The following is a 26302-nucleotide window of genomic DNA, read 5'->3' as shown; positions in this document are numbered from 1 at the left end:
GCACCCACTAGGCACTGCATATCCATGTGCCAGAGTTGGGGTGCTGCTGCACGTGCGCACGTGCAGGGGTCGTTTCCAGATCTCGAGAACGGCTCGACCGATTGCGCTCAAATTTGGTACACAGTTAGGGACCGGTTAGTAGGGTGCCGTGCACAAGTCAGTTGGGACCCATTTTGCACGTGCGCACGTGCAGGGTGCCGCTTCCAGATCTCGAGAACGGCTGGGCCGATTGTGCCCAAATTTGGCACATCGCTAGAGACCGGTTAGTAGGGTGCGGTGCACAAGTCAGTTGGAGGTACCCCTCGCAATTTCGTACGTGCAAGGCCCACCCTCTCGCTCGCTCCGTTAGTCGCCCCAAAAGGCGTTATACTGGTACCATAGGTCTAGTCACATGCTCTGTCTGCTGTTAATCCACACTGACCTGAAGGGTGACCATCAGCAGTCGGACGGCCCGCTGCCCGGGACCGGCGGCCGCAGCCAGCTCCACCGGAGACACCATGGCGCTGAAACACAACGGGGAGTCAGGGTCCCTCGTACCTTACACGTTAAAAATAGCACGACAGCGGGCTGGCACGGGCGTCCTACACCTACACACGACATTACAGGAGGCGATTTGGGACAGATGACACTTCTGTACGCGTAATGACGGCAATAAAGGCGTTCACTGTGCCAGCTCGAATCACAAGAGATATGCGACCAAGACTAACAATCGCCTTCTTACGAGTGACCTTAGGAGCTCCCAGGCCATCCTGGACTCCTCATTCGAATAACTTCCTTGAGTAGCACGATGCACTCTCATACCCGCCCGCACGTCCACATCCCCAGCTCACCACATGGTCTGGCAGTGGAAGCCGAGCTCCTCCTTGAAGAACAGCATCAGCTGCGGCAGGCTGTCCAGCAGCAGGCGGCGGCCGAGCGGGTGGTCGGAGAGGAACTCCAGCAGCTGCAGGGTGGCCGGCGTGGCGGGCGCCGGCGCCGCCAGCTGAGCGCGCAGCCCGGCCTCCAGAGGCGGACAATGGTCGCCCAGAGACGCCTGGATCCTGACAGGACACACACAAACACCACTCAGCCGGGGATACAAGCGCTGGAGAGATATCCCGCGCCCCGCTGGGGGGGGGGGAGGGCAGAATCTGCCCCCTCCCCTCCCGTTTTTCGCCAATAACTTCTAAACGCGTTACGCCAGCGACGTCAAACTTTCAGTACCTTATCATACATCAATTTGACACGTTCCCTGAAAATTTGAGCGAAATCCGTCGGAATTTTTTTGAGAAAATGACGTTTTAGTGACGTCATGTTCGCCATTTTCGCCTCAAAAACGGCAAAATTTCAAACGCCGCTAACATCTTCATTTTTAAAGGAATCAAGACGTTACAAAAAAGGTTATACGTGATTCTACTTGGTCTATGAAATGGCTATCTTGGTTTTTTGAAAAAAAAATTGGATTTTGGCCCAATTTTTTTCTTTAAAAAAACTGACTTCTTAGGAAAATAATTATAAGATCCAAAATTTTGAGTGTATCGAAAACCGGAATATATGTCAGAGAAGTGGTCTATGTGCACCTACATACCAATTTTCAGAAGAATCGGTTCAAAAATGTGGGAGTTATTAAAAAACTTATGACGTCACGACACAAAATTTTGAAAATGATTTTTTGGAAGTTCTACACCTCGTACGGAAACGAAAATATCACCATTCGATTCGCCGTGAAAAACTACATCAGATAGACACCTTTTTAGGCCTTAAAGGGACCCTCCCACCTTCAAAAAAGTTAACGAATTGGCATGAAAGTGATGTCGCTCGGTTCAGAAAGAGCAAAAACGAATATCTACCAAATTTCATCGAAAAATATTCACCGGTTTTCAAGATATTAGACTTTTACTTTTGTTTACTTTTTGGGATCTCCGCTGTTCCTAGCGACTTTATTTGAAAGTGCGGCATTTGTTGCGCGCTAAGCAGCATATATCACCGCGTGCTACAAAACGTTTTAGTCAAACATTTAAAAATCGTTAGATATCTGCGCTGACGTCACACATTCAGAGGGGTATGCCTATGCATTAGCCCCTCTGAATCAAAATGCTGCAATTTTGAAATTCAATATTTCCGATTTAAGGCATTTCTCGATGTTGTAAGTGCCGAAACCGGTAATTGTGAGCCAGGGACCCCATTTTGGCTATCTCAACTCAAATCTAATGTTAAGGTGGGAGGGTCCCTTTAACAACCAACTTCAAAATTTGACCTCACTTGACCTGACCTTGATCTGACCTCGACCTGAAATTCATCCAGATGTGGTCCACATCACTAATTGAGTGTGCCTATTGAATTCTATGAATAAAATGACCCATTAAACATGTGTCGCACATGCCCTTTTCTATATTTTGTTTTTGGTGACCTGACCTGACCTTGACCTTTAAATGATATTGTATGCAACGAATATTGTCCTGGTAGCCTAAGAACACGTTTTGGGCAATCAGTCTCAGTCCATTCTTCGGCAACTACGATGCAAGGCCGATAATGTAGAAACTTGCATTTTGTACCCTTGACCTGACCTTGACCTGACCTCTGACCTACTTAAGCAAAAAAAAATTGAGCTCTTAAGATCCGCCTTGTTGAGAGCTTTCGATTGCCGTTTTCCCGGTCTTTCTACGACCATCGGTTCGGAAGTTAGACGGGGGGGGGGGGGCAGAATCTGTCCCCCCCCCCCACCCCCAGCAGGGCGCGTATGGCTGAATAGCCCAGCGGGGCGCGGGTTATATAACAACGAAGCAGACGCAACAGCGGGCTTGAGATACGGCTGCTTGGAGGCTGAATTGATCAGGAGACATACTGAGGCTGTCTGAAACATGGATGATTCGGGGAAAACGGTTCGACTTGTCTGCAAATCTGAATCTGGATCACATCACCCTGGACGTCCGGACCTTCTCCTCAATATGTTACACCCATTCAACGCAAACATTGTAGGAGTTGCGACTTACTTGATGATGACACTGCGCACTTGTTGCGAGGAGTCGGGGTTGAGCAGGAGCCATGCCAGTGCCTTTTGAAGGGCGTCTCGCTCGCCTTCGCTCAGAGCTGTGTCATCTTGGAGAACATACTTGTTTATCTGGATGCACGAAAATGGGAAAAGTGTTCAACTAGGTATACAGCGCATGAAACTAGCTGCTTTAGACGTGACATTGAGTATTTGTAGATCGTGACAGTAACTAGTAAGCAATGTGAAAGTGTCTCATTGGTAGTAAACATATGACAGCCAAAGACGAAACCTTAGACTCACCTCTTTCAAGCAGGCCAACTGTTGTTTGGAGCTATCAGCTGAGAAAAGCTTATCCCAGAGGCTCTGCAGTCCCGAAGACACCGGCGTTTTTGATAGTGAGTCATCCTCATCTCCTGAATACAGTAATATACGTTATGAAAGAAATAATGAGTACAGATAGATGCATTATTATTGTAGTCTGTCAAATCTAAAAATAACTGTGCGGAGTGCGGACAATAACAAAACGATGTTTCCGTACACAGCAGACATGCACAAGCATAGCTGATGTGACGGCCAGGTCAAGGTGTTATACACAGATGCGAATAAATCGGACGGAAAAGCCGACAGATATTTCAAGTAACTTCTAGAAAAAGAAAAGAAAAAAAAGATCCCGGACATCATATTACTGCCCAAATTTGGCCATCGGCTGAATCTGTGCCCAGACCCTCCGTATGAGTTTACGATGTACCACCAAGACCGCACGTCGTGCGATACTCCATTTATACCTACGCCTATACGGACCTCAGGGACCTTACCAATCTGAGTAGCAGGTCGGGAAATGTGGGGACTGGGTCAGAACTAGACCACTTATGCGGCCACTTGGGGTTAGCAAATCATTAAGGCATTTTTTTATTTTTTTTTATAAATTTTGTCCGAACCTTTTGATGGGAAGGATTCACAAGGACAGAGCCACCGCTAAGCGAAGCTTGTTGCGATGACCCTGCCCTCTACCCTCCGATCGCGCAATTCCGATTTATGGCAGAATTTAGAGTCCAAGGTTTAACGTGCGCACAAAGCCCTGCCGCGCACGGCCGGTCCCCTCGCTGACTTCACCTGGCTACGGCCTGCCACCAACCGCAACCATACCTGTCAGGAGGCCCATAAATGTCGAGCGCCCGTCGCGCTTCGAACCCGGACTGTTATAACCGGGAACGCGTGCTCTCACCACGCGGAGTCCAACGCTCTAACCAACTGAGCTACAGGACCGGCTACGTGACCGGCAGGCATTGTTCCTCACATGTAAATTTAAGTTACAGGTTTGTAAGTGAAATATATTGGTTGAGCAATGCTTGGTGCAAGATGGATGCATGATTTTCAAAGAAGAACCATTTGCAGCTGATAAAGAAACCTATCAGGCAAGCAGCAGACTCTTACCTTGAAGAAAATTCAAGGTGGCATATTCTAAAGGAAGTATCACCAGAGATGACAGTCGCCTTCTCCTTGTCTTCTTCCAGCCTGGCTGGGACATCATTCGAAATCTTTCTGAAAATAAGACAGGATGATAAGATTCACAATTGTATTATATGGATTATATACTTTGTGGTGATTACCTTTCTAACATGCAAAGGCAAAAACTACTATGTGAGGTCAGTGTCTGAATGACCTCACATAGTAGTTTTTGCCTTTGCATGGCAGCTTTGTCCAGGTGGTGGGGGAAGGCATGTTCAGCCACACAAGCCAGTTTTTTAAGTGTTAAGAAAACTTGTTTGTTTATTGGGGCTTTAGGGGTGGAAACTGTTAAAAAAATTGGTACCTTTACCTTGTCATGCATCAACATTGCATTGTTTTGAAAACAAATACCTGGACCCCAGGTCACCTGGGGTCCGGTCACCTGTTCAAATTGAATAACTATGCTTTAAAAACTTTGTGATCCTGTCATTCCTACAGCTTATCACCTAAAAGGTTGAAACTTGGTGTATTGCTTGAGGATATCAGTACTGATTATTTGTAAATCAGTTGGGCAAACTAGACTTTTGGAATCAAAATATGGAGGCATCAATAATTTGATTCTGGTGGGAGGAGCCATGACCAAATATGGGCATGGAATCAATTTTTTGATTCATTTGGGTACACTTTTGACTTCAAATGAATCGTTACGGTTGAAAAAAGGCCCATGACGGTGGCATATTTACGTCTGGACAACGAGTTGCGGGGAAAAGTGCTGATTTTGTTGCAGTTTTAGGAGCCGGTGATTAGGCTGGATTTTTGGGTTACTTTTTCGTTCCGATTCATGTATTTCATAGTGTTTGTCTTTTGAATATTTTAGTTCTTTCAGATAAATATTACTTGCCTTACAACTTTTGTAAAAACGTTTCATTTTTTATAAGCCGACGTTCAGAGTCCTAAAAATACATCAGCACTACAATCATTGTAAACAAACAAATGGAGCACCACTTGGCTCTGTTCCAAGGCCATTTTTAGTTTATCTGGTGGTTTTCTTACTCTCGTACGTCGTTTTGTTGGATGTTTTGAATATTGACTTATAGGTATCATATTTAAGAAGCATGTTGACTGAAAACAATCCGAAGTATCCAGGAGGCTGACAGAGGTCCTGACTCCTGAGCAATGATTGTTCAATACAATACAATGCAATACAAGTTGAACAAGTTATGAAATTTTGGTTGATAAACGCAAGGTGATCGGGCTCATAAATCAGCAAGAAAAAGTAAAATTAAAAGAGCTTATTGGCCAAAAACAAGCTATAATATTGCAGACCTTGGAACAATACCTACTGAAGAGCACGCTGAGCAGGATCATGCCAGAAAATGTTGACTGGTGAGCGCATATTGATGTATGGGTATGGATATAGAATGATAACTTCCAACAGCAAGATAAATTAGTGCTAACTTTCAAGTTAAAAATCTAGAATGAATGGACTTGGGCAGCTTAGATGCTTCATGCTATGCAGATTGTAATGTGCATCAGGTACTCAGTGTCTGGCAAATGAAACATGCGATCATTCTATTGCTACTGGAGGAGAAAGCTTGGATCACTAAATCCACTTTATGTTGATTTTGATGTTAATCATCACTGTATTTCTTGAAAAAAGGATTATAGTAGAATTGTCAATGTGACAATCCATGCAACGATGTGATCATATAATGTGTTCATAGTCATTTGTGATAGTGATTATTGGTCCAATATACAATGGCAAAGCTCTCAGTCTCAGCGTTTCTTCCTGTGGATGGCCAGCAGTGACTCAGAGCTTTGAAGTATTAGTTTTCTTCACAGGGCTGGGATAAAAAGTACTGAGGGTAATCTTCCACCAAGGAACTCTACTTTGACATGGTATGAGATGTATGCACAAGTAGGTAGGTGCTTAGTTCCTATAGTCAGTCTCAGTAGTTGTGTATGTTTAGTCGGGTTAGCTTAGATTAGATTGTTAGTTTTTTAATTTGCCAAGTGTCCATAAAAAATGTGACCTGAGCAATGATCATACTCCTGACTAGCCTGACAGCTGACCTAGCCTCAATCATCACACATATTTGCAGCCTACCCAAGACCTGCATAGCAGTAGCACCCAGTTATAGGTAGGTACTCACCCTAACTCAATCTTACCTGCTAACCTTCAACTTGCCAAAAGTTAGCTCACATTGCCAAGCTGCATCCAGGGAAACAGTCAACTGAGGAACTGGCTCATTGGGTGGCTGGTGTGAGGCTGTGCATTTAAAGTGTTTCTTCTCTGAAGCTGCTCTGCACTGCTGTATGTCATGTTAGATGCTCAGAAATGTGGGAAATGATTACTTAGCTACTTAAGTGCTTTGTTAATGCTCGAGACATGAACAAGTACAGATCCTGCAGGGTACAGCTATGAGTTAGGTGCTAGGTGAGTATGTTATGTGAATGTGCTGTTACCTGTTTGACCATAGTAAGTATACAAACAAGCACAGGGTCACAGTTATATTCAATCTCCGCATAAACATACAACAAAAACGGCCATATGGCCTAACTCAGAACACACCACATATAACTTGGGCCTTTGCAGGCACAAAAATGTTTTGATTAACAGGACAGGTATACAATATATCCTCTGTCCTTGGGGGATCTTGCTGCCAAGTTGAGGTATGATGACTTAACTTCAGGATTGATCAACCTTTTCTTAGCCACTGCTTATATACGAGAAAGACCAAATGCTTGTTTCTTTGATTTACAGGACATGTATACAATATATCCTCTGTCCTTGGGGGATCTTGCTGCCAAGTTGAGGTACGATGACTGAACTTCAGGATTGATCATCCTTTTCTTAGCCACTGCTTATATACGAGAAAGACCAAATGCTTGTTTGTAAACTGCGTTGAAAATTTAATGATCCGCCATCAATTCTGACATGAAGGCACAAATGAAATAGTTCCCTCTCCTTTTGGAATACATAAAGCAAAATATTTAATAAATTTTAGTGGATGGACAAGAGCAATTAGCATAGCTTCCCCTCAAGTTCTTAACTTCTGGCACTAATGAATTACACTGACGCTTGTTCGCGTCATATTTTGTAACAAACGCGCTAAAACTGCAATATAACGGCACTATATGCTTCTTGACAAAATGCAATACAAGCAAAAATTTAGCCCTGATGGCATTCATTCTTGGTGGAAACGTAATTACAAAATATTTTGTAGTAACTATTAAATTCCGGCTGAAAACAGTCCACGGTTTAAAAAAGAATCATTCCATGACGGTCCATTCTTGCGGTCCTGAAATCAAGATACCTATAAGAAACAGGTAGGTCCGATGTTTTGAGTAAAGCCACAGTAAAGCCCTGGTGACGTCACAGACGTTTCTTAAATGGAGAATTTCGCCTATAAGAAAAATATTTTACAAACGAAAATGTGTGTTCTATTAGGAAAAAATATAATCTTTCAATTTCATCATGAAACTTATATAAATTAATTACAAAACTTGAAATCCTGTGAGTGTTTGTCCCAACCCCCTGCTATACCTTTGGTCACGTGACTCCCATGATAAACTTTGCGTTTTGCAATGTTATGACTAAAACTTTAGTAATAAATGTTACACGTGTAATATTTATGATGTCTTAGGCAGTAATCGTGTAATTATATTCCTAAAATATATACAATCTGTTGAAAAGAGGTCACGTGATGTTACCAAATTGTGCTCGGACAGCATCTTCTTGAACTTCTATTTTGAGTACTTTGTACCTTCATTGAGGCCTAATAACTGACGTTTTTAGTTATGAAATGAAGCAATGAAGCTAACGAGGGCAAAATTTAATCATTTTTGCACTTTCAGGCCGGGCTATCCTGGAATGAACTTCAGCCAGTTTGTGTGTTAAGCCTATGGTGAAGGGAAAACTTCACGCCCGGCTGACGTCACAGACCTCGGCTACCAAATCGTGTCCGGTGGGGGTCGCCTGAAATCGCCACTATTTCCGGCCTCTCCAACGCAACTCGTTGTCCAGACGTAAATATGCATGACGGTGAGATTTTTCTTTTAAAAGGTAGAAAAATGTGGTAGGTTTGCAAAAAGTGTTACCTCAAAGCTAAGATATTGTCCCTTTGGCCTTGTGAATGGGAAAAAGACAGAGCCACTGTCCATCACGTAAAAGCTGTTTTGAGGAAATCACACTGTATGCTATTTTTGTATCATGAATCACATACTAACCAATCAGTATTTGTGTAAAATGGCAAAATGAAATTTTTAAACCCCCAATTATCATTGTTGTAGTGCTTTTATATTATTTATATGGTTTTTACCTGTTGCTTCAGTTTTTGTATTTTTGACATTTAAAAATTGTGAATTGTTATCAAATGTAGTGAAGGTAAAGTGCAACAATGCTATAGGTATCAGTTGTGGTGCTGAGGATACCACTAAATGAGAATAATAGCAAGATAAATGCTGTATTCTTGCAAGTCATTGTTGCCTATCTGTTAACATTACCTGTGAATCAAAATAATGATTAGCCAGCTGATGAGGAATCAATATTATGATTATCTGTTTAAAGTGAATCAATTCCTTAATTGCCTTTCACTACCTATATAATTCAAATTGTTATTGTGATAATGGATTCCGGCTGCATGTAATGTGGATGGTTTGTGCTGTGTGCCTGGGCATGCTCTGGTGGGATTGGGCCCCTGCATGGCGCTGCATGTGACGGGCGCTTGTGCATGTCTGCAGCTACTGATTTGGGGTCCCTGTTTCCAGGATAGCTTGAGCGTGCTGGGCTGCTAAGTAAATACAGTTCTTAGAAGAAGAGGTCTTTACTACATTGGTGGCAGCAAGAGCAGCCCAGCGGAACCCTTCGCCTTCGCCATGGTGAATGAAGACGACAAGGAGATAAGTGGGGTGAAGGAGAGGATGAAAGATGACGCAGATGGGCCAAAGAGTGAACAGCGTGGTGCTGTGTCAATGGCCCCGCCAATTGTGAGTATGGCTGGTGTCCGTCCAGATCGTTACGATGGTCTCGGGGACTGTGGACGTTTTTTGGACCACTTTAACATAGTTGCCAGGGCCAATGGATGGACAGATGAGGTGAAAGCCATGCAACTCCCTGCATATTTGTCAGGGGCGGCATTTGATTTCTTTCGGCGGCTACCAGATGCACACACGTTGAAGTTTTCTAGATTGGAGCAATTGTTGCTGGAAGAGTTTGCTGCGACTGGCGTTCCAACAGAATGTGCCAGGTCCCTTGCTACTCTAAAAAAGCAGCCAGAGGAAACAATCAGCTGTTTCAGTGACAGGGTACAAGAGGCAGTGAAGAGATCTTACCCAAAGTTCAGTTCAGCTGATAGAGAGGAAATCTGCAGGGTGCACTTCATCAATGGGCTTCCTGACGACCTGCGTCTGCAGGTAATGGTGGATCCGGGAATGGCTGATGAGGCCTACAGGAATGTAGTGAGAAGGTCTAGACAGCTGGAGCAGGTGATCAGGAGCTCATCAGGCGTAGCAGGGATCAGCTCTGGGTTGCCAGCTAGTGGTGTCCGAGCTGTGGGACACCAGAGCATTCCTTCTGGCCACCTGGAAGGGAAGGTCGACGAGCTGTCATCTACTGTCAAGGCCTTGAGCGAACAAGTTGCAGAACTTCTCAAAAGCAAATGTGAACGCAAGGTCACGCCTAATATCAACCAGAACTCGAAAGGAAAGAAGGTTCTCTGCTACAACTGTGGACAGGAAGGACATTTTGCTAGAGGCTGCGCCCTGCCCCGGAAGCCGGCGGCCTGACGCCTACGGCGCGGCGCGCCTGGCGTGGCCGCCGCCGGCGTGCTGGGCCAGAATTCCGGTGTGTCGTGGGGCGCGGCGCCGGGACTGCGCGCGGGTTTGTCGGGCGGTCCTCGCGTTCAGTCGGTGGCATGGGAGCCTACGGGAACGAGCGGCGCAGCCGGTCCGCCGAATCCGATTGTGGCTCCGTCGGCTGAGGGTGCCTTCGGCAAGTGGGCGTCGGCGGCGGTTGGTGGCTGGCCTGCTGCGGCGGCCGGCCAGACCGGCCTGATGGTGGCGCCGGGGCCTCCGGCGGCTGGAGACGCCTTCGGTGGGCGGCCGGCGGCGGCGGCTGGTGGCTGGCCTGCTGCGGCGGGCGGCCAGACTGGCCTGATGGTGGCGTCGAGACCTGCGGCGGCTGAGGACGACCTCGGTGGGCGGTCGGCGGCGGCGGTTGGTGGCTGGCCTGCTGCGGCGGGCGGCCAGACCGGCCTGATGGCGGCGCCGGGGCCTCCGGCGGCTGGAGACGCCTTCGGTGGGCGGCCCGCGGCGGCGGCTGGTGGCTGGCCTGCGGCGGCGGCCGGCCAGACCGGCCTGATGGTGGCGCCGGGGCCTCCGGCGGCTGGAGACGCCTTCAGTGGGCGGCCGGCGGCGGCGGCTGGTGGCTGGCCTGCTGTGGCGGGCGGCCAGACTGGCCTGATGGTGGCGTCGGGACCTGCGGCGGCTGTGGACGACCTCGATGGGCGGTCGGCGGCGGCGGTTGGTGGCTGGCCTGCTGCGGCGGGCGGCCAGACCGGCCTGATGGCGGCGTCGGGGCCTCCGGCGGCTGGAGACGCCTTCGGTGGGCGGCCCGCGGCGGCGGCTGGTGGTTGGTCCGCTGTGTCGGCTGGTGGCTGGCCTGCTGCGGCGGCCGGCCAGACCGGCCTGATGGTGGCGCCGGAGCCTCCGGCGGCTGGAGACGCCTTCGATGGGCGGCCGGCGGCGGCGGCTGGTGGCTGGCCTGCTGTGGCGGGCGGCCAGACTGGCCTGATGGTGGCGTCGGGACCTGCGGCGGCTGTGGACGACCTCGATGGGCGGTCGGCGGCGGCGGTTGGTGGCTGGCCTGCTGCGGCGGCCGGCCAGACCGGCCTGATGGCGGCGTCGGGGGCTCCGGCGGCTGGAGACGCTTGCGGTGGGCGGCCCGTGGCGGCGGCTGGTGGTTGGTCCGCTGTGTCTGGCGGCCCGACCGACACCTTCGCTGGGCGACCGGCGGCGGCGGTTGGTGGATGGGCTGCTGTGGCGGGCGGCCAAACCGACCTGATGGTGACGCCGGGACCCGCGGCGGCTGAAGACGACCTCGGTGGGCGGTCGGCGGCGGTGGCTGGTGGTTGGCCTGCTGCGGCGGGCTGCCAGACCGGCCACACCGGCCTGATGGTGGCGGCGGAGCCGCCGACGACTAAGGACACCTTCGGTGGGAGACCGTCTGCTGCGGCGATCGGTCCGCCTGTGGGACCTGTGGACGTCGGGACCTGTGGACGGGGAGGTGATCCGTGGACTTCCGTCGGGGCGGCTTTCCGAGGCAGAGCGTGGTGACCTGGTGGGTCTGCGGGTGAGTACAGCGACAGTGTCCGCTTCTTCGCCCCCGTCGTTCACTTTGGCGAGATGTGAACAGCCTCTAGTTGCCGAACCTGAGGACCGAGCGCCGGACTCAGTGAAGGATGCTCGTGATGGGTTGGGGGAAGAGCGGGTACATACCTCTGTGTCAGGGTCTGGCTCTAAAGCGGGGGGCGGAATCGCTCGTGTCATTGGGCTCAGGTCCTCGGCTGGGGCAGCAGGTGGCTGCCGGAGTGCGACGGCGGGATATGTGCCCTCTCAGACTGTCTCCGGTTCTTCGGGGTTGGGTTCAGTGGCTTGTAGCGGGGGACGGTCGGTTGGGGCACGAGCGGTGTGCGGCAGGGGAATTCTTCGTGTAGTGGGACTAAATTCATCAGTTGGCATGTGTGGGAATGAGTCCGACACGGCAGTGAAAGCGGGGACTGACTGCGAGATTTTTGTTACTGGCGCTCTGGCCCACAAATCGGTACAGTGGCTGCTGGACACGGGTGCTCAGTGCACCGTCGTGTCGGAGGATGTCGTGAGGGACCTAGATCTCGCGGAGGTGGTGCCAGAGCGCTCTCCGGTAACCGTGGACGGGAGTGCGATGCCGTTGGTAAAAGTGGTGTCATGCGACGTGACAGTGGGTGAAAAGACTGTGCGTGACCACCCCATCTATGTCGTTAGGAACTTAGACCCTCACTGCCTGTTAGGTATGGATGTGTTAGAGCGTATGGGATCACACGTGTCGATTGACTTGCGAAAAAAGGTTGCAACCGTGCGGCGTTGTCAGGTTTTGGCTGATGCTGGTCGTGTCAAAATGTCTCATTCGGTGTGCATTCCTCCTAAACATGAAGCCGTTCTATTGTGCTGTGTCCCCGATACGGTCGCAGTTGGAGATACTGTGGTAACTGAACACTCACCAGTGCTGTCAGATAAGTTTGGGATCATGTCGGCTGCCGGTGTCGCAGTGGTGGGTGAGTCACGCACTATACCCGTTAGAGTGGTGAACCCATCAGAGCGAGGAATCCTTCTTCCCGCTCAAACAGAGGTTGCGATGATAGCAGAGAACGCTGCGCTACGTGAGGTGGATCACATTACGAGTAAGGAGGATGCTAAAGTCAGGCTCCTGGGAGTCGATGATACTGCTGTCACTGCTTGGGTAGAGAGAATGGTGAGCAAATCTGATTTAGTGAGTGACGCAGACAAAAATGTGTTTCGAGACTTGTTGCTAAAGAATGTTCACGCTTTTTCACTGAACGGGGAGCTGGGACAATGTGATCTGGTGACACACTCGATTCCTCTAAAGGAGTCCGCTCGTCCGCTTACTCAGCCACCCAGACGGCTTTCCTACCACCAGCGCGGAGGGGTGGAAACTGCTGTGAGGGACATGTGGAAACAGGGGGTAATAAGACCCAGCTCTTCGCCGTGGTCTTCTCCCATCGTGCCCGTTCTTAAGAAGGATGGGTCACTAAGGCTTTGTGTGGACTATAGACGGCTAAATGATGTGACTCACGGAGACGCCCACCCAATCCCGCGGGTGGATGACTGCTTGGACTCTCTTTCTGGCGCAGTGTGGTTCCACACGTTAGATTTGCGATCCGGGTACTGGCAACAGGGGTTAGAGGAAGGGGACAAGGAGAAGACTGCCTTCTCCACTCACTTGGGGCTTTTTGAATTTAACAGGATGCCGTTCGGGCTGAAAGGGGCACCTGCTTCATTTCAGCGCCTGATGATGGCCGTGTTGGCCGGTCTCACGTGGAGAGAGTGCCTAGTTTATTTAGACGATATAGTGGTCTTTGGGAAGTCTTTCGGTGAGTCTCTGCAGCGTCTTGAGCATGTCCTCGAGGCGATAAGCGATAGCGGTCTTAAGCTTCACCCAGAGAAGTGTGTTATGTTTAAACGGGAAGTCAAATTTTTGGGGCATGTGATCAACGAAGGAGGAATAAGTACAGACCCAGAAAAGGTTAGGGTAGTGCAGGAGTATCCCCGTCCAGCCAGTGTCCATGAGGTCAGACAGTTCGTTGGACTTGCCAGCTACTTCCGTAAGTTTATTCCGTCTTTTTCGGAGGTAGCAAAGCCCTTATTGAGGCTGACAGAGGCGAAGGCACGCTTTCAATGGGACGATTCTTGCGAAGAGTCGTTCCTCGCGTTGAAGGGCTTTCTTATGAGTGCTCCGGTGCTCGCCTTTCCAGATTTCCAAAAGGATTTCGTTCTTACAACAGACGCCAGCACTGTCGGCATAGGAGCTGTGCTGAGTCAGCGGGTGGACGGGCTGGAGCGACCCGTGGCCTACGCCAGCAGGTGCCTGTCAAAGGCCGAGATGTCATACAGTGTGACTGAGAGGGAATGTTTGGCAGTTGTTTGGGCGGTCCGCCACTTCTCAGTTTATCTCCAAGGGAGATCATTTACGCTTATTACCGATCACTGTCCACTTACCTATCTCCGATCCTGCAAGGATCCTCGAGGGCGACTGGCTCGGTGGATCTTGGAACTGGAACAGTACTCGTATACCATGGTGTACAAAGCTGGACGGAAGATAAGTCATGCTGATGCTCTGTCTCGGGCCGTTCGTGAGGTACACTTACGCTCAGATACGCAGGACTTGTTGCGTCTCCAGATGTCAGACGCTGACTTCTTGATGATCGCATCGTGTCTTGCGAGCGGTGTCCCGTGTCCATCGGACGCCTCCTCGGTGGTAAAGTTCTATCTGAGTCGCCGTGACTCGTTGGAGGTTGATCGGGGGACGGGACTTCTGTTCACGACGCACGAGGGCCATCGCCAGTTGTTGGTGCCTCCGGCGGGTGTCCGCCAGGTGCTGCATGAGAGTCATGACACACAGTGCTCGGGACACTTGGGCATCGACAAGACGTTGTCCCGTCTTAGGGATCGATTTCATTGGCCATCCATGGCTCGGGATGTCGCGACGTACGTGAAGTCGTGCGTTCCATGTAGCCAGAGAAAGAGTCCGGCACCTCAACCCCGGGCGTCTTTTGGCAAGATGCCCGTGCCAAGTGGTCCCTGGCAGTGGGTGTCAGTCGATGTGACCGGACCTTTCCCTGTGACTGCAGATGGCAATCGATACATCCTGGTGGTGACATGTGGGTTCTCGAAGTGGGTGGAGGCGTTTTCTATGCCAAACCAGGAGGCTGGTACGGTGGCACGTATTCTGGTTGACCGCCTCTTCTGTAGGTACGGCTGCCCAGAAACCATTCATTCTGACCAAGGTCGGAACTTCGAATCTCGCTTGTTTCAGGCAGTGTGCAAACACATGGGTATTTCAAAAACAAGGACCTCGGCTTACCATCCCCAGGGGAATGGCCAGGTTGAAAGATTCAACCGTACGCTCTGTTCGATGCTTTCCATGTTCGTGAGTGAGGACCAGAGGAACTGGGATGAGGTCCTCCCAAAGGTTGTGTTCGCATACAACACGAGCGTACACAAGTCTACGAACATGACGCCCTTTTCAGTTTTCTTTGGTCGGTCAGCTCGTCTCCCGTTGGACGTCGTTTGTCATGCTGACAAATGTCCAGCAGCGCCAGTAGCGTGCGGTGTCGATCAGAACCAGATTCGAGAGAAGGTGGGCAAAGCAATCCAAGAGGCAGCAGCTTTGAGGGCAGCGAGTCGGACCGATCAGGTCAACCAGTTGACTTACCAGGTGGGTGATTTCATATGGGTCCACAAACCGGTTAGGACTGTCGGAAAGTCCCCCAAGCTGCAGCGGCCGTGGTCGGGCCCGTTCGTGGTTATGGAGATCTTGTCTCCCCAGTCCTATCGCGTTAAAGAAGAGGGCAGCCGGAAGTCGTTTGTTGTTCATCATGACCGTATGAAGCCATGCACGTGTAGGGAAGATGACGGCTACGTGGTCTTGGCACAGTCACCGGAGATCCCTCACGATGCCTCCACTGGTGGTGCTGGGCATTCATCGTTGTCGGATGGCCAGCCTGAGGTCCCTGGCGCTCAGTCGGATTCGGATGGTGAGATCCCTGGCGCTCGGTCGGATACCGGTGACACGCGTGCGCGTCCATCGGGGGCTGGACCGGCGCATGATAGCGACTTGGAGTTGACTGTCCCACAGTTGACTGTGATGGGTTCTGTGCCCTCAACTGCAGTCGGGGTGCCTGAAGACTCGACTGACGGTCGTGTTCAGGCTCTTGTGGACGCGGGGCGGACGGAGCTTCCTCGAGATGACGAAGGGACCGGTGGTTCGTCGCCTGTGACTGGAGCCACGCCGGTAGCTAGATGCGGGGGGTCTGATCACGACGAGCCCGGGTTAGCGTTGATTGGGGAGGGGGCTGTGATTAGGCGCGGAGAGGATAGTAGAGACGCTGCGGAGACTCAACCGGGGGAAGCTGAATCTGTGCCCGAAGCTGTAGGAGAGGCTGGAGGGACTGATTCTCACTCATCGGTGAGCGAATCCCGTCCCGTTACTGATGTACCAAGGAGGGGGACAAGGAGCAGGGCGTGTCCAGACCGGTTTGGAGAATGGATTTATTTCTGATTTTGGTGTGTTTGCTAGTGTTAAGTGTCCCAGTGTCCGATGTGAGAATGGGCCCGCGATTGTTTGCATAGCACAGGCCTTGAGCCGATCGCTGTGGGACGTTGTCCTTAAGCGTTTAGGATGTGCCACGCTCGTGGAGCGGGGGTTGGCGCGTGCACTGTGTTCACCCCGTCAATGTGCCTTGCCTTTGCTGCGGGGAGAAATGTGATAATGGATTCCGGCTGCATGTAATGTGGATGGTTTGTGCTGTGTGCCTGGGCATTAGGGTGTGTCATACTAAGGGTTTTTCTCTTTGATCTTGAGGAGACAGCGATTTTTTATGGCCTATGGTATTATGAAATTGATTTATTAGCACCAGAACACTTAGCATGCGTTAATTGAGTGCCGCGAACGATTTTTGGCGGATGGGCCCGAACCGACCTAATCTACCCCAGCGACATCTGTAATGACGGTTTTTGTTGGTGGCGCTACCTAGGACAACCGTATTTTTGATGTGACTGATAGTTGACGCCCTCGCGTTTGGCCCCTGATCGAGCTAGACCTTCGCTGAAAAAACGAGCGTGTTGCCCGTCACGAGAGGAAGCCGATGATACCCAATTTTAAGGTCCTAGGTCATCGGGTGACCTTCCAGGTCAGGTCAATGACCCGAAAACCGGGAAAATCGGGACCTGTTAGAAAGTCGTTAAGTTTGGCTTCTTTGTGGTTTTCCGGGGTGCTGATCACGAATATCGTGTTAGTTTTGATCAGAGATGATGCATTTAAGCATTTAGACCAGGTCGGGTCAGGTCAGGTCAGGTCAACCGGTAGGGGTTGTGACGGGTATTCGTAATACGTGTCAACCGCCTCTGACAGCTTCGTAACATGTTACGAAGGCACCAAACTACTTCGTAAATGTTCAAATGGTTGCTTAATTCCAATTCAGCTCCAAAAACTAGCCTAGAATCATGTAAAACTCGAAAAAGTGAACCGAGGTCACCCGAGGTCACCAAAGGTCAATGACCTGACGTGCCCTTCAGGTGACCTTGACACCCACCCTAATGTATGGGAGCAACATCAAATCACATGTTTGAACGTTTGAAACCACGAAAAGCTTGCAAACGCGCGGCTAATGCGAGCCGACATACGCCGAATCGCGATTCCGGCCAAACATGGTCTCGGAAAAGATGTCACATCACAGGTCAAAGGTCATTTGGGTCAGGGTAATGAAATTTTCAGGGTAGGTGTAAAATTGATTAATGCGAGGGTACTGAAAGTTTCGTTGCGATCGGCAGCTTTTTACGCGAGTTATTTGCGAAAAACCTTAGGGGGTTGCATCAACCCCCTGTACCGGCGAGGGTTAATGCAACTGGTAAATATCCTACTTTCTATTTTAATTACCTTCTTCTAAACGAATTTATTGCGTTGGCAGAAGCACGCAATAAACAAATATTGGATACAATATTAGTTCTGTGTGAGGGATATATGTGGAAAAAGGGTGCCGTTTTGCGTGTCTTATGACATAAGTACGGCACAGCTGATCTCCGATGCCGAAAACCCAATCTAAAACAACATTTTGTGTTGGGTCCCAGGTCGGGAGAGAGACCCTGAGACTGACAGAGGCCCTCAAGTCGGATAGAGGACCTCCCCAGGTGGGGAAACGCCCCCCCCCCCCGCCGATTGATGTAAGACCCCTTGGACGAACAAAGAGCCCCTCAGGCTGACGGAAGGCCCTCTCGGTCCAAAAAGGGCCCCTCGCGCAAATAACGGTTCTTTTACACTAGCAGAGGACCCTTCAGATGTTAGTCAGAGAACCCCATCATGTCATGAGCTCACCTCATAGGGCAGCTTGGAGCGCCCGACAACAAGCCTCGCTTCGTTGGGTGCTCTGGGAGCCCGGGCTACCTTGCTGCTGACATACGCTGAACTGAATCTGACCTGAGTTTGATGATGACTTGGCTATGACTGTGAATTCCCCTCTAACTAACCTGCCCCAGTGGACTTGGACACTTTCCCCAAACGTGTATGAATGTTATGAATGTAATGGATGTGTGAGTGTCCTGATAAATGGGGTGGGCTTTCAGTAGTGGGCAGTCACCACTGGGCCTCTTCACTAGCTCTGAAGAGGGTCCCTTGGACTTCAACCAAACTATAAGAAATAAATATAAAATAAAAATTGAAAAAGAGGCCGATCAAAAATAAAGTGGGTGAAGTCCGCCCTAAAAAATTGGGTAGGGTATACGTAGGTAAAGCCCCCATACCTAGGTACATGTGGGGTCCCCATTTGAAGCAGCCCAACCCGGAACTTTTGAAACGAAACTTCGAAGGGTCCTGCCGTCAGCTTCGGGGACAGGGGCCCATGGAAGGCCCAAGGAGGGTCCCTAGGGACCATTAGGCCATAGGGGCCCCCTTCGCTACGTTACTGGCCAGCTCACGAGTTGTGGGCGATGAGGCGCGGCACGGCCATATCACGGCAAGCTTCAAACACCGCAAAATCATCCCCGTATTCAACTCCAAGCGAGATGTGCTGACATAAGCTCGTCATCATGACTACACGCTGCAGCGCCAAGGCTTACCGTATACCACCATCCATGATCCAACTGTGCTATTGTCAAACTGCATTATATTGCGCAAACTTGCATTTGATTTATTCTGTTAAATAACCCGCTAAGCTGACTGTGCAACGTGCGTATTTGACAAACTTTCGTAGTGCCTATTCCACCACACGCGTCTTACACTGTTATATCGCTTCTAGCAACAAGCAAATCAGCATCCTGTCAGAATCGTTCGTGTGCGACTGCATTGCCTAATGCCTGGTCGACTATGGCGCCACCTATGTAACTAAAGCTTTCGGAACGGCCGCTACTGTATAAGCTGGGGGCGCTAGTATCGCCAGAAAGGGACCAAGTCGGCGAACAATTTTGCCTCGCGGGACTCAGTTTCTCATTTTTGACTGGTAATTTTCGAAGCAATCGTCTTGCCATGCTATTGGGCCATAAAATATAACTGTCTCCACTTGATTCTTTGTGGTCGACACACCCTACTGGGCATGCTCTGGTGGGATTGGGCCCCTGCATGGCGCTGCATGTGACGGGCGCTTGTGCATGTCTGCAGCTACTGATTTGGGGTCCCTGTTTCCAGGATAGCTTGAGCGTGCTGGGCTGCTAAGTAAATACAGTTCTTAGAAGAAGAGGTCTTTACTACATTATGATAGGAGCAATATTATTTTGCTTAGGAGATAGTTCAAGCATTTCTGTTCAAGATCAGGCATGCTCCTTCTTGAAACACTCTCTTATTTTTATGTGATTGGTAAGTTAGAAATGGTCTGCATTTATGCCCAAAAGGAATCAATCTTTTGATGCCTCCATATTTTGATTCAAAAGGTCTAGTTTGCCCAACTGAAATCTCTGTAAGGTAAGGTAAGGTAAGGTAAGGTAAGGTCAAGCACACAGTTTGAACATCATTTGACATGCAGAAAGGGCCCAGTCTGCAAAACGTGGCAGGCTTCGACGAGATCTCGTCGGGGCAGACACCACAGGTCGGGGCAGAAATAGGGGCAGGTTTCAGAAACATTGGGGCAGAAACAGGAAAATCTGGTGGAGAAGTTAAAAAAAAATTCACAGACCAGTCTGCAAAAGGTGGCAGGGAGCTTGACGAGATATTCGGGGCAGACAAAATTAGGGGTGGGAATTGGGCTGCCTCTGACTCAGCATTGATTCGGGGCAGGATTTTGTCTGCCCCGAAAATCTTGTCGAGCTCCCTGCCATGTTTTCCAGACTGGGAAAGGGCTACCTAGTCTTGGTCTGGGCCTTGGGTGGTGTTTCACGGCTGCTGCTAGCATACTGCCAGCAGATTATGTGAGCTGACGCCAGGACTGGGCAAATTCTGGTGCATGATTGCCGGAATATAGAGCAATGTCATCAGCCTAGAAGTAAAATTTGATGCTGTTGAGGACGTTCTGGCTTCAACCTTAACAACTTAACTGAGGATGTCCCTCAATATTGTGACAATCATGCACAAGAATTACCCAAGTGTGACATCACATCGTCTTGCAAAATACACTGGCACTGGCAGTGTGCTAGCAGTGGACCTGAAACACCATCTTGCCCTGGGACTGGCCATTGCACATTGATTGACTTACTAGATGGGTGAAAAGCACAAGATTGCATGATCAACATCAAGATCAAGATGCGGCCAAGGTATATAAAAACACTGGATGCGGCAAAAGGCAAAACACGTTTTCAATGTTGAAACTGGCTGAAACCATCACCAACCGTAAAAATGAAAAGTCACTGGACTTACCGAAAATAAGTTTCTCAGCAGCAGATTCGTATGCCCAAATCGAAATGGCTCACCCCGCGTTCGATGTCTCCCGGGCCCTGTTTCACCGGTGATAGCAGCAAGCTGCTATCACGTTTCGCGAGCTGACGTCATGTCGTGACGCCATACTGTTGTCGTAATGGGTAGTTCCGGCGCACGATTGCCGTGACCTTGGCGGCGGCATTAAGTGACGTATGAGCCTAAAAGTAAGAGTTTACGCAGTCATGATAGTAAATATATTTTTGATATATATTTTTTCAATATGATGTATTTAAAAGAAGTTGGGTTTAGGAAAAATTTGGACATTAACTTCGAACATTTAGCTGATGACGTTAAACAATATTGCGGCAATCGTGCGCCAGAATTGCCCCTTACGTCAGCAGTATGACGTCATCACATTACGTCAGCTCGCGCAATTTGAGAGCAGCGTGCTGCTATCACCGGTGAAACAGGGCCAGGGCCCAGAGCGCCAAAGACAAACTAACGGGAACCCTCGGACACCCTCGGGGCATAAACCGCGGAGTAGCATATTGAGCGAGTCTTATAAGGAAAATTCATATATTTTCGTTTCTCAAATGATAATCAGGGTGTCTCTTACCTTTTTACATATCATTTTGGCTTACTTAACACTTGAGTTGCCAAACATCTGCAATTTATTCAAGCGGAGGTATTTTCAGTAAATATCAATGCTATAGAACGAAATCTTTTGAATAAAAACTCCAATCAACAGAAATAAAAATAACTTAATTTATTCCAACCCTTTCCTCCAAATAAACAACGTAAAAACTCACTTTTACACACATCATAATAAAGCATACTAACACGCCGCTTTAGACAATTGCGGCGTCGAGTGGCGCGCTGCTAGCGCTCTTTTTCGATCGCAGAGACCCTGCACGCACGCGAGCACACTACGTCACGTCCGGGGGGCACAGGTATATGAAAAATCGCAGTGACGTAACACTTTTCTCGCTTCTCATTGGTCAATAGCCCGTTGCCGGGGTAACGTGCACGTATGTGAGCGCGGGCAAGAGTACTAGCCGGCCGCCGATCAGGGCTCAGATCAGTTGGGCAAACTAGACTTTTGGAATCAAAATATGGAGGCATCAATAATTTGATTCTGGTGGGAGGAGCCATGACCAAATATGGGCATGGAATCAATTTTTTGATTCATTTGGGTACACTTTTGACTTCAAATGAATCGTTACGGTTGAAAAAAGGCCCATGACGGTGAGATTTTTCTTTTAAAAGGTAGAAAAATGTGGTAGGTTTGCAAAAAGTGTTACCTCAAAGCTAAGAAATTGTCCCTTTGGCCTTGTGAATGGGAAAAAGACAGAGCCACTGTCCATCACGTAAAAGCTGTTTTGAGGAAATCACACTGTATGTTATTTTGGTACCGTAAAACGGGGTGTTAAGGGACAGTTTTGAGGTGTTTTGTTATATAACTCAAGAAGGGTTGGGGATAGAAGCATCAACTTGTAAGCATTTTATGTGGAATTTGGTGCTTTACATGCCTGCTACATTAAAGTTTTAAAAATATAAACATGCATATTATTTTTATTATTTTTCATCACTGTCCCTTAGCACCCCAATGTGGGGTGTTAAGGGACACCTATATTATTCCAAGAAATGGTCATCAAATGCCCACGATTGGGGTGTGAAAGGGCACACAATTTATTTATTGAAATGTTTTGCATATTCTGTCACAAAACAAGTCAGGTTCATTCACCACTAATGGCCTTTTTAGCCAATTATACGTAATGCAGTTTACGCTTCTGGAAAACGTGCTTATAATAAGGTAAACAGAACCAAAAAGTACCCTTCTGTTGTCAACAAAAACCCATTTTGAAGCTAGTCACTTGTCTTTAAGTGGCCCTCTTTGTTTTGGCCTTTTTATGATGATATCACATTTACCTACATCCAGAGCTGGGCAAGTGCGTTCCTTTAGTGCGTTCCTGCGTTCCTCCGTACGTACGCACCGCCCTTTTTAGGAACGCAAGAACGCAGGAACGCAAAGTTTTTCAAAGGAACGCAAGTAAGAGGAACGCACCACCCGAAATTTTGAAGCGTTCCTGCGTTCTTGCGGAACCACCCGAAAAATGATATTGCTGCCAATGACCTCTGTGTCAAATGTTTGAATCTCGAGTACGTGTGTTTGCCGGTAGAGGCGCCACTTGTCGGTCGAATCGAGGAAGGCTTGCTTAGATTTAGTGGTGATGTTTACTATTCGATTCGGTTTCAGGCATTAAATGTGTAAAGTAAATATGATAACTTTTACTAAGATACATCTTTTAACTTAACTATTGTTTTTAAGCAGGTCGTATTTTTGTTGAAAACCCTACGGATGATATTGGTAAAACGTATTTCAGATATTCGATTCGGAAAAGAGATGTCGAGTTGCTTTTCGGCCCCACGTCGCCATTCTGGGTATTCTGTGATCGATTCGCCCCGTGTTTGGTTGGGCCCGCGCCGCGTGGTTCGGCGGTATTTTTGAAGGAGGAACGCAGGAACGCAGGAACGCTAACGCACCGAGCGAAAAAAAATTGAGGAACGCTATTCCAAGAACGCACTAACCGCGGCCGGAGGAACGCAGGAACGCTAACGCACTACCGAAAATCGAGGAACGCGCCCAGCTCTGCCTACATCAGTCTTCATTGACCCATCATTGTAAAAGAGAGTGTTAAGCGAGTTTTGAGGTGTTTTGTTATACAACTTAAGATGTGTTAGAGATGAAAGCATGAACTTGCCAGCATTTTATGTGGAATGTGGTGTTTTCCATGCCTACTGAAAGCAAACTTTATGAAATTACATTAACATATTATTTTTTGTTTTTTCTTCCCTGTCCCTTAGCACCCCACATCCACCTCAAAATATGCATGTGTCCGGAAAAGAGGAAGAGGATGATGAATGAATGGGTGGATTTGTATAAGTTTTTCAGGAAACATGTGCAATACATGTGACAATACACCTATGCATTCATTTTACCTGTACACCTACTAGTTTATGTGGTACACGCAGAGTTTTGGAGATGTCTCAGTTTTGTGAAAATGTAGCATGATTTTCAAAACCATTTTTGAACCAAATTACTTGCATGAAAAACCATGCCATTTTGTCCTATAGCCAAGAACAAAACAGTGTCAACTACCACACTCAAGTTTTTATTTAACCTTCTCAAATTAGGAACTTAACATGACTCAAAGTTTTTCCCATGCAACTGTCCCTTATCACCCCACTGTCCCTTAACACCCCATTTTATGGTATCATGAATCACATACTAACCAATCAGTATTTGTGTAAAATGGCAAAATGAAATTTTTAAACCCCTAATTATCATTGTTGTAGTGCTTTTGTATTATTTATATGGTTTTTACCTGTTGCTTCAGTTTTTGTATTCTTGACATTTAAAAATTGTGAATTGTTATCAAATGTAGTGAAGGTGAAGTACAACAATGCTGTATGTATCAGTTGTGGTGCTGAGAATACCACTAAATGAGAATAATAGCAAGATAAATGCTGTATTCTTGCATGTAATTGTTGCCTATCTGTTAACATTACCTGTGAATCAAAATAATGATTAGCCAGCTGATGGGGAATCAATATTATGATTGTCTGTTTAAAGTGAATCAATTCCTTGATTGCCTTTCACTACCTATAGAATTCAAATTGTTATGATAGGAGCAATATTATTTTGCTTAGGAGATAGTTCAAGCATTTCTGTTCAAGATCAGGCATGCTCCTTCTTGAAACACGCTCTTATTTTTATGTGATTGGTAAGTTAGAAATGGTCTGCATTTATGCCCAAAAGGAATCAATCTTTTGATGCCTCCATATTTTGATTCCAAAGGTCTAGTTTGCCCAACTGAGATGTACCTAGGTACCCTTACACTTCACTCATCTCAAGCTGTTCAAACACCCTTGACAAAGTCGATTAAGATGAAACGTTGGGTATAATTTATACTGTATTTTCTCTGCATTATTAACATTCATCATATATACAATATACGGGCCACATGCTTTTTACAGGGAGACATGTCAGACAGTCCAGTAGGATGAGGCTTCGTCAAGCGTCATTTTTAGCAAAGCTTTTCTTGCTTAAAATCCAGTCTGCAAAACATGGCAGGGCTTACACTTTGGCTTACACTTGACTCCCAGCTGTTGTGTCTTTGCTATGCGATGTTAAACATATAAAACATCTTACTATTCATGTATGCGCCATGACTCATGTAATCTTTTCACAGCCAAGACGCTCCTAAGGTACTGGGAATGTGGGGAGTGCAGCAGCATCAGTGCAGCACCGATGGTCGGATGCGACGGCTGCGATAAATGGTACCACTTCCGTTGTGCGGGACTGACTAAGGAGCCAGGTAAGCGCAAATGTTTTCTGTCTCAGTATTTTTGTTGCAGCTATAGTGATCAATGAAATATTTTCCGCACTGTTCAGCCAAACATGTATTTCAAACAATCTGCTTCCCAGCCAAGGGCGTCGCCACGGGGGGGGGGGGGGGACGGAGGGGATCTCGTCCCCTCCACTTTTTAAAATTTTAACAAACGCCGTTGCATGGAAAGAATCAACTTGAAATGGTCCTCGTCCCCTTCAAAATGGTCAATGTCCCCTCCAGTCGTCGCACCGTGGCGTCGCCCCTGTTCCCAACTACACAAATTTAGTCAAACAATGTGCCAATGTGGAATTTTCAGGTTCAGTTGAATGAAATAGGAACAATGATAATTGTAGATTACGTATACCTGCAAGAGAGGAAAACAGAATACATTGTATTGCTTGTCCTTCACCGATACTGTTATTTTTCCATTTCTAGAAACACCGACACGGCGATGCAGGTGGTACTGCCTGGTGAGGCCGCGGTCTCCGGAATCGCCTGCAGACGAAGTCACCTGGCGTCCATCTGCACATCACTTGCAGCAGTGAGGCCTGCTGACAGCGTCTGGCAGTGTCGGCAACGTGCCAGACAGCTATCTGGAGTCCTGCTCACCGCAGGTCGCCGACAGGAGGGGCGACGCATCGTCTCCGAGGTCGCCTCAGCAGCAGTGAGACCCCACTGGCCGTCTTCTTAGGCTTCAACTAGATTGCGAACAACCTATGCTGAGACAACGCCCATGACGTGTGATCCGGTACCGCTACCGCACTGCGTGCCTGTGCCCGCCGTGAGCCGCTAGTGCATGGGTTCGACCGGCATGAGAATATGTGTTTATGTTGCTTTTACTATTGTTTATACGTTAAAGTGACGAATTGTTTATTTTTCGCAAGCCTCCGCTGTCCGGTTGCCTGCAGCTCCATGCAACGCCAGCTGTACTGTTGTTTTAATGTTGTCTCTCCGCTCAGCTGTACTGTTGCCTCTCCGCTCATAACAACCTATGCTGAGACAACGCCCATGACGTGTGATCCGGTACCGCTACCGCACTGCGTGCCTGTGCCCGCCGTGAGCCGCTAGTGCATGGGTTCGACCATTAGAATATGTGTTTATGTTGCTTTTTATACTATTGTTTATACGTTGAAGTGACGAATTGTTTATTTTTCGCAAGCCTCCGCTGTCCGGTTGCCTGCAGCTCCATGCAACGCCAGCTGTACTGTTGTTTTAATGTTGTCTCTCCGCTCAGCTGTACTGTTGCCTCTCCGCTCATATATGACACGCTCTATATGAATGGCACTACTGATTGTCACACCCACTGTCCGTAGTGGTGTCTACGCCCATGTTAATACAGCGTGCAGAATCCAGATTCTATTGAGGAGAGTTGAG

The 26302-nt window shown here is 48.4% G+C and overlaps 2 protein-coding genes across 2 annotated transcripts in view; both read right to left on the bottom strand.

Moving 5' to 3' along the window:
* LOC122379220 overlaps window positions 1–20611 on the bottom strand; it is a 42595-nt gene extending 21984 nt beyond the window's left edge. The window contains exons 1-6 of the mRNA XM_043361226.1: window positions 20535–20611; window positions 4406–4513; window positions 3272–3384; window positions 2973–3100; window positions 831–1040; window positions 422–503 (exon numbers count right to left, since the gene is read on the bottom strand). Coding sequence (XP_043217161.1) covers window positions 422–503; window positions 831–1040; window positions 2973–3100; window positions 3272–3384; window positions 4406–4502 — 630 coding nt within the window. The 5' untranslated portion in view covers window positions 4503–4513; window positions 20535–20611. The remainder of the gene's footprint in view (window positions 1–421; window positions 504–830; window positions 1041–2972; window positions 3101–3271; window positions 3385–4405; window positions 4514–20534) is intronic.
* Window positions 10818–18825, bottom strand: LOC122379218 (proline-rich protein 2-like). The gene is made up of 2 exons (XM_043361225.1): window positions 18809–18825; window positions 10818–11568 (listed from the first exon to the last, which is right to left on the bottom strand). Exons 1-2 carry the CDS (start codon window positions 18823–18825, stop codon window positions 10818–10820), a joined length of 768 nt encoding a protein of 255 aa, XP_043217160.1.
* Window positions 20612–26302: the final 5691 nt, after the last annotated feature.

Source organism: Amphibalanus amphitrite, unplaced genomic scaffold, assembly GCF_019059575.1.
Source record: "Amphibalanus amphitrite isolate SeventyFive unplaced genomic scaffold, NRLGWU_Aamphi_draft 000073F_arrow, whole genome shotgun sequence".
NCBI lineage: Eukaryota > Metazoa > Arthropoda > Thecostraca > Balanomorpha > Balanidae > Amphibalanus > Amphibalanus amphitrite.
Note: the sequence above shows the minus strand (reverse complement) of the source record. Positions and strands in the feature narration are given on the sequence as shown.